Genomic DNA, 12,262 nt, shown 5'->3' on the forward strand with positions numbered 1-12,262 from the left:
GCATTAGACTGAGATCTCTCAGGTTTATCCCATTCCTTCTGGAACATGCCCTTGATGATCAGATGAGTAGGAAAAACTTTTTTTTTTTTTGGAGGGAAATAGAAGAGCTGATCTTTTTTGCATTTATGAGAAACATCTTTATCAGATTCAATAGTCTTTTTTACTGCTGAGAGTAGTTTGGGCATTGAGTCCTTCTGCAGCAGACACATTTCCTCTAAAGCCTCCCAATCTGACTCCTCAGATGAGTCCTGATCAGTGTCTCCTTCTCTGGGTATGAGGTATGAGGTGCAGGTGAGGCAGGCTTATGTTTTTTTGCTTTATTCCCTTGCAGGAAAGCATTTTTAACATCCTTGAAGGTGTCAGTGAGTTGGTCTTTAAACCACACTAGGAAATCTTGTGTGCACATCTGGTCTTGGGAAGATGAGGACACACATAAAGAGCACACATCCTGCTCCCATGATTCTGGTAGTGGCTGGCGACAGTTAGCACACAAAGTGTGCCTTGATTTCCTGCTCCTTTTACCCCTGTATTTAGACATCTGCAAAAGACCAAAGGACAAGAGGTCAGATGACACATATATGTAAAGCAGGAGGCAGCCTAGACCATAACATTACCTCTAACATCCAAGGGAACTGCTGCCTAGGCAGAGCGTTGTCCCTGGCTGTAAATGCCATCTTTTTATACCTGATGCGGCTCGCACATGCGCCGTGCGCACTTCCGGACGCCAGTGACATCATTTTTAGGGCCGGACATGCGCAGAAGGCATTGAAGTTGCTCGGCGCCATCTTGGAAATGGGCTGCATCACGCACTTCCGGTTTATCTGTGGCCGGCCCCGGACCCCGTGTAAGTGACTGAAGTGCTGTAACCCTGCACCTTACCGTGTCAGACGTCGTCAGACAGGCTGTCAGTCATGCGCAGGAGGGGATCAAAGCGCCGCGCCGCCATGTTGGAGGTGGCGAAAACCGCCTGTGGCATATGAGGTAGAGGTAAACCGTTCAGGGGCCAGGGAAAGTTGGCATGAACTTACCTAAGGCGAAAAAGCCTTTAATCCCACTCTGAGCTTCAGAACCAGGTGTGGGTACAGCTGAGGGACCAGGATAACCCTGGTATACAAGAGTAGATAGAGGAAATCAGCTCACCTCCTCATGTGTTTGTTGGGGTCCCCAGCGTATATGAGAGGGTGCACGGTTCCTGGCGGTGGCTGTCCGTCGATAGGTAGGTAGTTGCAGAAGTGATAAGGATCCGGCACTCCAAGTGATGAGTTAAAATTCAAAAACTTTTATTAGAACATATCTAAAAAACAGCTCATGCTGTGTGGCCTGAAGGACTGACGCGTTTCGCGCATGCGCGCTTAGTCATTCAGGCCACACAGCATGAGCTGTTTTTTAGATATGTTCTAATAAAAGTTTTTGAATTTTAACTCATCACTTGGAGTGCCGGATCCTTATCACTTCTGCAATAACCCTGGTATACGGCTGCATATATGTATCAGACCCCAGGGACTGGACCAGGCACAGTATAGAGGTTGATTTTTTTTTATATACTATAGTTTCTTCTGAGAAAAAAAACAAACAAAAACCCTCCTTCTGTCCAAGAAGACAAAAAAATACAGTGTTCTGTGGTTTCCTTGGGGCTCTTATAGGGGGTTACCAGGTGTGCGGTATTAATCTATTTGTGTTTATTGCTAGATTAACCCCTTCTGTGCCGGGTCAACGGGAATCCATTAACCCATTAGTGTGCTGCCTGAGGACAATCAGGAAATTGGTAATTTGTATAACTTTTAGGGGGCAATACAATACTTTAATAAAAAATTTGCCGGACTTCTCCTTTAAGGAAAAAGTAATTTTGGAACACTGCCATTGATTTAAGAATTCATGGTGATCACAAGCCCTGGATGCTGGGCCATAGATGGCATATAGGTCTCAGTCCCCTATCATGACCTAAGGCATTAATTCCTAGGGGTATTAATAGCTAGGGGTCCAGTGCACAGTGTATATATATATATATATATATATATATATATATATCGCTGCTTAATTTGGTAATGGTGGATAATATATACTGATGGATCAGTGCTGTACATTATACAGAGTACCAACTACAGTATACGAAAAGGAAAAAATCAACTCTATTAATAATACGAACAATAATAATAGCAGTGCTAGGAAACAAGACAAAGCTACACTGTTTATGACACAGAGGGTTAAAGGAGTCTCCGGCGTCCCCCCCCTGTAATTAGAACACATTACAAAGTTATATAACTTTGTAATGTGTGTTAATCAGCTGCTGGAGCTGTTCCGCCTCTTTTCATCCCCCCTCCAACTCTCCCTCCCCCACACATCCTCTTCTCCCGTCGCCATTTTAAGTCGATTGTCACGGCCGCGGCGGCGTCCCGCGTTCCGGGCCGCCGCCGCGACCGCTTCCTGCCCCATGCAGCAGCCGGTGTCCATAGTCGGGGACCCGGCGCTGCTATCACTTCGGCCCCGGGGGGCGCCTCACCTCTCCACGCTCCTGTCTCTCGCTGTGCCGGCCGGCGCGCGCGTCCCCGCCTCCTCGGGCGCGCGCGCGCCGGCTGTCTCAGATTTAAAGGGGCAGTGCGCTCCTAATTGGTAGTTGCACCAATCACTCCCCTATAAATCCCAGCATGCCCTGTCCCCTGTGTTGGAGCCTCTACATGCTTCCCATAGCGTTTGGCCCAGCTCCCTGTTGTTCCTGTGTCCTGTCCGTTACCTGGTCCCTAGTCCCTGTTCCTGAGTCCTGTCCGTTACCTGGTCCCTAGTCCCTGTTCCTGGTTCCTGTTCCCCTGTCACTCCACCTGTTCCTGTGTCCAGCTTGTCACGTGCTCTCTCATCTGCAGACTATTGCCTGTGCCATCTCCAGCCACGCCTCGCCTGCCGACACCAGCAACCAAGCCAGGGGTAGCGACCTGGGGGTCGCCTGCCGCAGCAAGTCCATCCCGCCTTGCGGCGGGCTCTGGTGAAAACCAGCGGCCCCTTAGACTCCGCTCCCTGGTGAGGTTTGTGCCATCGCTGGTGCCGGTCCAGTGGATCCACTGCTCCGGGCGTTACAGTAGGCTCCAACCATGGATCCCGGCGAGGTGCCTGATCTCCGTGATGTCGCCAGAGTGGTCACTCAGCAGGCGCAACAAATCCAGAAGCAGTCACAGCAGATCCAGCAACTCACTGCCGCCTTACAGCAGCAGACTACTGCCCAGCGCACTCCACCTCCTGACGCTTCTTCTTCACTCCGACTGGCCCTCCCAAGCAAGTACTCTGGGGACTCTAAGTTGTGCAGAGGATTCTTGACTCAGTGCACCATGCACATTGAACTTTTGAGTAGTCAGTTTTCCACCGAGCGCTCTAAAGTGGCTTTCATCATCAGCCTATTAGAAGGTAGAGCCCTGGCCTGGGCCACGCCACTGTGGGACCGTGATGATCCAGTTGCTGCCAATCTCCGGGCCTTCCTATTCGAGTTTCGCTCCGTCTTTGAGGAACCTGCCCGTGCTTCTTCAGCCGAGACTGCTCTCCTCAACCTCTCTCAAGGCAGCTCCTCTGTTGGTGACTACGCCATCCAGTTCCGCACCCTGGCAGCCGAATTGGACTGGAACGAGGCCGCCCTATTGGCCACCTTCAAGAAGGGCCTGTCTAGTCGTGTGAGAGACGTGCTCGCTGCCCGAGACCTGCCTACCTCCCTGAACGAACTCATTCTACTGGCCACCCGAGTTGATACTCGTTTTTCGGAGAGGGAGGAGGAGGTTCGGCATGAACATTTACTAACCCGTTCCCGTCGCCATCCCCAGCTGGCGCCGGTTTTCCAGAATCCTGACCTTTCGATGTCCCAACCCTCTCCTGAGATTCCTATGCAGGTGGAACGGGCTCACCTGACGCCTGATGAAAGAATCCGGCGCCTGGAGCAGAATCTCTGCCTCTATTGCGGTGGTTCCGATCACTTCCGGCTGGGATGTCCCCTACGTCCCCAAACATCCGGAAAATGCTCGCACCTAGGTCCGGTGGGACAGGTGTCCCTAGGTGTGAATGCCACCATTCCAAGTCTGTCTATGCCAGTTTTCATCCGGACTCTCTCAGGACGAAATCATCAGACTACTGCCTTCCTCGATTCTGGGTCAGCAGGCAGTTTTATTGCGGCAACATTGGTCCAAAGATGGCGGCTACCCGTGACCCGACTAGCCAGGCCCCTGTCTATCTCCTCGGTCACAGGCGAAATTCTTACCGACCGTGTGTACTACCAGACCGCACCTTTAGTCCTCCAGGTGGGTCCTTTACATCAAGAAGAGATATCCTTCTACGTCCTGCCCCATTCTTCCCCCGCGGTCCTCCTGGGACTCCCGTGGCTGCAAGAACATGCCCCTCAACTGGACTGGAGAACCGGGGAGATTCTCAGCTGGGGTCAGGACTGTTCCAACCAGTGTCTCAGGTCACCTCAGACCAAGTGTACTATGTCGTTTCCTGTCCCAGCCAAGCCTCTACCCGACCTACCGGCAGAAGACCAAGACTCGGCGGATGCCTTCTCTGCCGAGGTGTACCCTCTCTCCGTACCCAAGACTAAGGTCGTGTCCTCTCACCACCGGGAGAACTTACAGAAGGTCCTCGTCCACAGACCCACAGTCCCTTGCCATGTTTTACCGCCTGATCGCCTAGCACCAGTCGTCACCTCCTCGCTTCAGAGAGTACCCCCCGGAAAGACTCATGTTCACCCTGCGCTTCGAAGAGGTATTTTGAAGTGGGGTCATTCCTCGTTGGAGGCCGGGCACCCTGGAGTCCGTAAGACCGGCCAACGGATCTCTCGCCACTACTGGTGGCCTAGTCTGTTTCAAGATGTCAAAGACTTTGTGGCTTCCTGTGCCATCTGCAGGCAAGAAAGAGGGGGAGGCCAAAGGGGGGGGGTACTGTCACGGCCGCGGCGGCGTCCCGCGTTCCGGGCCGCCGCCGCGACCGCTTCCTGCCCCATGCAGCAGCCGGTGTCCATAGTCGGGGACCCGGCGCTGCTATCACTTCGGCCCCGGGGGGCGCCTCACCTCTCCACGCTCCTGTCTCTCGCTGTGCCGGCCGGCGCGCGCGTCCCCGCCTCCTAGGGCGCGCGCGCGCCGGCTGTCTCAGATTTAAAGGGGCAGTGCGCTCCTAATTGGTAGTTGCACCAATCACTCCCCTATAAATCCCAGCATGCCCTGTCCCCTGTGTTGGAGCCTCTACATGCTTCCCATAGCGTTTGGCCCAGCTCCCTGTTGTTCCTGTGTCCTGTCCGTTACCTGGTCCCTAGTCCCTGTTCCTGAGTCCTGTCCGTTACCTGGTCCCTAGTCCCTGTTCCTGGTTCCTGTTCCCCTGTCACTCCACCTGTTCCTGTGTCCAGCTTGTCACGTGCTCTCTCATCTGCAGACTATTGCCTGTGCCATCTCCAGCCACGCCTCGCCTGCCGACACCAGCAACCAAGCCAGGGGTAGCGACCTGGGGGTCGCCTGCCGCAGCAAGTCCATCCCGCCTTGCGGCGGGCTCTGGTGAAAACCAGCGGCCCCTTAGACTCCGCTCCCTGGTGAGGTTTGTGCCATCGCTGGTGCCGGTCCAGTGGATCCACTGCTCCGGGCGTTACATCGATGTCGTCACAAGCGGGGGGCAGGCTTGGTCCTCCTCCTCCTCTTCAGCTTCTTCCTCTGAAATGAATGGGAGCTAAAATGCTACTGGTGCATGTGCGCACTGGCAGCCTTTTTATTGGCTGGAACCCAGAAGTTTAGAAGATCTGAAGACAGGGCTGAGGGGGACCGCTGCCGCGGGAATTTTGAATGGCGATTGACTCTGGAAGGATGGTGAATATAAGATCTGTGTCTGTTAGTGTTTTTTTTCCCCTACAGCAGGAGTTGTCCTTTGAGCTGGTAGTGTTATGATGCGCGTGATTACTATTTAAGGTGACCAAAAGGGGAACCGAAATATGAAATAGTGTATAACTACTACTCATGTACCCGTGATCGTATTTAAATAATAATAGTAATAATAATAATAATAATGATAATAATAATAGTAATAATAATAATAAAATAATAATTCCTTTATTTATGTAGCATCAACTTATTCCACAGCACATGTATGGGGTGTATTGCAATAACTTTACTTACTATAGCTTACTGATGTCCCCATGGACAAGGTGGTCATCCAGTTGAGCTTCATGAAATTGAACAAAGGGCCTGGAATGTTGGCCGGCCCCCACCAGATCCAGGGGACACCAGGGCAACAAAGCTTACTCTGCCATGGCCTTGGGGTTAAAATACAGGTCTAGGGGAAAAACTGACCCTTTAATGCATGGTAAACTATAACCCATGTGTGAATTTCCAATACATTGTCTGATTACCTCCCTCATTCCAAAAACATACCGATGCAATGACTGAATTATTTGGAAATTGTCCCTTTGGATGTGTGACATGGGGAGATTAGACTGGAATGTCCTGTGGGGACGGGAACTGATGGGAATGATTACACCATATATACAGCATTGTGGAATCCCATAGTATATCACTGGGTCTGCCAGTGTTTTGTAATACTGTAGTGTGCATGATAACCGAGAAACCAAGGAGTGATAATAGAGACATGCTTCCTTATAGGTAGTGTTCTGCATGGTATGTGAGTCTGTACGTGTACTAGTGCTGACAATATTATGGAGGATGTAAGGAGCATTACAGAGGCAGAGAACCTGTGTTAAGAATAAAAGAAATGAAAAAAAAAGAAAAAGATACTGATAACCCCTTTAGCCATCACCTCTTAATTTGTTACATACTGGAGTATATGACTTTCTGCGTACACTGGCGGTCGATATATAAAATACTACATCACTTCCATGATCACAGATAGAAATGAGTGCCTTAAATATCCCAGACTGCTTTATATAAACAGTGCCATATAGTGACTGAACAATACTGCTGTATAGTACCAAATTATATGAAATTAGGTGAAAACCGCTGAAACCCGCCTAAACCTACAGGAATATTAAATATTACCCCATAACCACACTAGACCACCAGGGATAAAGGATATTAATATTGTTCCCTTTATAACCCTAGACCACCAGTGATAGTGTATTTTAGTATTGTAGTCATTATAAGCTTAGACCACCATGTATATTGGATAACAATATTTTCCCCTTTATTACCCTAGACCACCAGGAATAGTGGATATTAATATTGACCCCTTTATCTCAATGGACCCCAGGTACCTGATTTTAGGTATTAATAAGCCTCTCTGGACTCCCAGGGATATTTCAGTAACACTATCACAAAATGCTAAACTACCATAACACCATATAAAATATTGTTGAGTGTCAGAGATGGAGAGAGAAGGAGGGATATAATGCAATTTCTATACCAACACCAACACACTCCTCTGTTACCTCTGTCTCCTTTGTCTTAATTTAACCTTTTTTCTTTTTGGCTGGAGTTATGGTTTCTTGTAACATGAAGAGACAGGATATAACTTCAGAGCAATTTATTTGGGCTCAAGGTCAAATTACGCAAAATGAATTTTGTACTGTAAACAATGACGTTCATCCTGTTTATTATCTATCCTGCTGGTCACCAATAACCAGATCATCCAGCCCGGCGGTGAGAGTCCAGTGACAGCTATACACAGCGGTAAGGAGAAGCCCCTAGGATATGGAAATTATAATATAGTATATACCATAGCAGCAGCTGCAAGACCAAGTGTCAGCATGTCATTATCCTGTACCCCAAGTGTCATCATATCATTATCCTGTACCCCAAGTGTCAGCGTGTTATTATCCTAAACCCCAAGTGTCAGTGTGTCATTATCCTGTACCCTAAGTGTCAGTGTGCCATTATCCTGTACCCGAAGTGTCAGCGTGTCACTATTCTGTACCCCAAGTGTCAATGTGTCATTATCCTGTACCCCAAGTGTCAGTGTGTCACTGTTCTGTACCCCAAGTTTTAGTATCAATATCCTGTACCCCAAGTGTCAGTGGGCCATTATCCTGTACCCAAAGTGTCAGTGTGTCACTATTCTGTACCCCAAGTGTCAGTGTGCCATTATCCTGTACCCCAAGTGTCAGTGTGTCACTTTGCTGTACCACAAGTATCAGCATGTAATTATCCTGTACTTCAAGTGTCAGTGTTTCATTATCCTGCACCCCAAGTATCAGAATGTCATTATCCTGTACCCCAAGTGTCAGCATGTCATTATCTTGTACCCCAAGTGTTAATATGTCATTGTCCTGCACCCCAAGTGTTAGTGTGTCATTATCCTAAACCCCAAGTGTCAGCATGTCATTATCCTGTACCTCAAGTGTCAGCGTGTCATTATCCTGTACCTCAAGTGTCAGCGTGTCATTATCCTGTACTCCAAGTATCAGAATGTCAATATATTGTACCCCAAGTGTCAGCTTGTTTTTATCCTGTACCCCACGTGTCAGTGTGTCATTATTGTGTACCCCAAGTATCAACATGTCACTGTACCCGAAGTGTCAGCATGTCACTATCTTCAGGTGCACCTGATGAAGAGGCCAGTCCGGCCTGGAAACGCCTTTGGCTGTATCCTTGTTTTAGTGTTTAATAAATTTTTATAAACTTTATACTCACCCATCCATCTGGATTTGGCTGCGCCTGTTGAACCTGTCTTTCTCAGAGAGTATCTGTCTATTTGCCCCGGTGTGGGTATACAGGAAAGGCTGCACATAAGTGTTCCCCCCCCCCACACGCTTGGAGTTGGGCCTCTTTCTTGCACAACTACATCAGGTGAGGGCTCCAGTGTATGAGGATCCTGTACCATGGAGCGCTGTGTTTTCTTATGAGATAGATAATTATTATTTCGCACAAACTTTGTCTCTCACCCCAGATCTTATGTTCTCGACATTCTCTTTATTGTTACAGAGAGAACCTCACATTTATACACATACTGTAACTTTATTCACTGGGATACGGCCATGCGTCTGATGGTTATTGCAGCGGTGTGTTTCCTTCTCCTTCTGTCCAATGGTATGTAATGGAACAAATAACATGTAGGAAACTATAACATTCCCTTACAAGAGTTCTCCCATCAGGACTAGTCTTTTCCATATACCCAATAGGGAAAATGGACAACATTAGGAACAAACCCTTATGTGTCAGAGGTTTTCAAATTTGGATGGTGTTCCTGTTGATGAGTATAAGAACCATCAGTGTTTGGCCTGTAATGAGGAGGAGGAGGATCAGGATGAATTGGACCACATGAGAGATAGGCATAGTGGTGGTAGTAGTGGTGCTTGTGTCCATCATTATGGTGGTGATCGGAGTAGCACAGGTAGCCATCGTAGTTGTGGTAGAAGTAGCACTGGCAGCCATCACGATGATGCTGGTAGGAGCACTGATATCCAAGATGGTAGTGGTAGGGGCCCTGGTAGCCATGGTGATGGCGGTAGCAATAGCACTTGTAGCTATCGTAGTTATGGTAGAACTAGCACTGGAAGCCATCATAATGGTGGTGGTAGGAGTGGCACTAATAACCATGATGGTGGTGGAAAATGCACTAATAGCCATGATGGTGGTGGTAGGGTCACTGATAATCAGGGTGGTATGGGGGTACTGGTAGCCATGGTGGTGGCAGGAGTCGCACTAGTTACCATGTAGCCATAATAGTGATGGTAGAGATAACTGGCAGGTATTGTGATGGTGGTGGTGGTATCGGCACTGGCCAATGGTAGTGGTGGTAGGAGTACCACTTGTAGCCATTGTAGTGATGTAGAAGTAACTGGCAGCTATCATGATGGTGGTGGTAGAAGCACTCATAGCCAGGGTGGTACTGGCACTCAGGACATATGTAGAGCTATATGAGATAAGGAGTCATAGAGTTTCCTTAAATAAGTTTCACCTCACATTCGCATCTGATTTAAATAACGATTGGGACTGGGTAGGGCCCCGTTTGCCTAGAATTATTAGGACTGTGTCCAATCCCTTGCTTAGGATATAATATAGCTGTCCTGATAATACAACACCCAGTCTCACCCATTATATACACACTGATGTAGATGATCAGGATCCTCCATTTCTCCTATTTGACCAGTTTTTCATAGAGATGAGCGAACCGGGTTCGGGTTCGAGTCGATCCGAACCCGAACGTTTGGTATTTGATTAGCTGGTGCTGCTGAACTTGGATAAAGCTCTAAGGTTGTCTGGAAAACATGGATACAGCCAATGACTATATCCATGATTTCCACATAGCCTCAGGGCTTTATCCAACTTCAGCAGCCACCGCTAATCAAATGCCGAAAGTTCTGGTTTGGATGGACTCGAGCATGCTCAAGGTTCGCTCATCTCTAGTTTTTCAGTATTTTTATTCTATTTTCTGATCTCATTACAACCCCCTCAACAGGAGTTACCGGAAAAACTATCACCAAGAGACATGTGCGCCGTGACTGGTTGGTGATTCCAGATACAGTGGCCTTCTATGCCTATGAGGCAGTAAATAAGGTCTCACCAGAAGCTGGAAAGCGCATGATGGAGCTGTTCGAATCACGTCCAGTGCAAGAAATACGGTAAATATTTCCATAACGGATATGTTTTATATATGTCTTATATACTCCTTGATCCATAAGTTGCCGTTATTCCCCCTTTATGTGCAAAAATCCCATTCTGAATTATTATTTTTGACACAGTTTTGAAATGGATTTTATCATTTTAGCTGCTTCAAAAAGCGCAAAGATTTTTTGAAAGCGAATCAATTGCAAACCCCCTGTACAGCACCGCTCTGTTCTTCTTCCCCACCTTTCTTTGATGTAGCTACACCCCTCTAGACCCCTACAACATGGTACTGGCGGTTTGGGGGCAGCTACATGCCAGCACAGATTTGCTGTAAATATCTTATTTAAATGCTGAGATATAATCACTTGAAGTTAGAGCCACAAGGCCTCACATATTTGTCCATTGTAATGTCACCAGTTACTGGGTAGTATCTATATTCTATTTACTGACTTGGAGCAACTTAAGGTCTCCATGATGGTTATGTTGGAGTGGTGTGTTGAGAAATGAGTGAGGTGTGAGATTATAAAGAAAGATAACAGTCAATAGATGACCACCAGTAGGAATCCACTATAGTAGACCACTATAGATGTGACTAATGACTATCTAGGTGCCATGACACCCCTAAATCCTGATAGCACCATTAGCATCCTATAACTACCTACGTGTTTCTGTTACTGGTGATGGTGAGGTCATCAGACAAAGACTGAAAATATTAATCTCAAGGTAATTTAAGGGGTTCCACATACCTGGCCCATGCTACAGTTATTACTGAAGATTTCATACTGACCATATTGTATTATAGATAGTATTATCTATGTCAGAGTGTATTTTGTGCCTTATTAGCTATTTCTCCCTGATGAATTCAACATCAATGGTGGCAAAAACATGTCGAGAGTATTCATACCCTTACAGATCTCTAGATATTGGGGTAGTGTATCCAGTCATACAAAAAACGTGGTTTTTCCAGTGCCCCCCTTGTCCTCATTTTGGGCGTGCTTTTGCAGGTCAGGGATTTCTGGGAAAATGATTGTCTAGCCCAGACTGAAGTATATATGTGATTACAAGATAATAATGTCTTTTCAAATTTCTTTGACAGGAGCTTTTTAGTAGCAAAAACATCAGAACTTTCCCGGAAAGGAGAGGAGTTTTATCAAAAAATCACAGATTTCCTGAATAGTAAAAAGTGAAGATCTACAAGTTAACTATTAACCGACAATATTGGGGGGTGGGCATTATTATCAATGTTGAATACAGCACTGTAACATCTGATTTATTAAAACAGTAAAGACCTGGTGGTTGTCAATTTATTTTTACATGTAAAGATTGTTGTGATCCAGATCTGAAGTCAGAATCCATGGTTATAGGGCTTGTGTACATGGCAGTGTAATGTACATGGAGCCAGTACAGCTGCACAAGGGACACATATGGCTCTGAACTACAGAGATATAGATACTCTGTAGCTATCACCATAGGATTGGATTACAGAGAGTAGATACTCAATACATATTGCCATAGGGTTCCGCAATACAGCACTGAATTACAGAGATATAGATACTCAGTAGATAGCGCCATAGGGTAACCTGGTACAGCACTGGATTACAGAGATATAGATACTCAATACATACCACCATAGGGTACCCCAGTACAGCAGTGGATTACAGAGATATAAATACTCAGTAGCTATCACCATAGGATTGGATTACAGAGATGTAGATACTCAGTACATATTGCCATAGGGTTCCGCAATACAGCAC

General features: G+C 47.1%; 1 protein-coding gene across 1 annotated transcript; it reads left to right on the forward strand.

Annotated features, from left to right (window-relative positions):
* Nucleotides 1-5,780: 5,780 nt before the first annotated feature.
* Nucleotides 5,781-11,799, forward strand: LOC138767827 (apovitellenin-1-like). The gene is made up of 5 exons (XM_069945642.1): nucleotides 5,781-5,819; nucleotides 7,586-7,631; nucleotides 8,883-8,987; nucleotides 10,360-10,522; nucleotides 11,605-11,799. The coding sequence occupies exons 1-5, from the start codon at nucleotides 5,796-5,798 to the stop codon at nucleotides 11,693-11,695; spliced, it is 429 nt and encodes a 142-aa protein (XP_069801743.1). The 5' UTR covers nucleotides 5,781-5,795; the 3' UTR covers nucleotides 11,696-11,799.
* Nucleotides 11,800-12,262: the final 463 nt, after the last annotated feature.

Source organism: Dendropsophus ebraccatus, chromosome 11 (assembly GCF_027789765.1).
Source record: "Dendropsophus ebraccatus isolate aDenEbr1 chromosome 11, aDenEbr1.pat, whole genome shotgun sequence".
Taxonomy (NCBI): domain Eukaryota; kingdom Metazoa; phylum Chordata; class Amphibia; order Anura; family Hylidae; genus Dendropsophus; species Dendropsophus ebraccatus.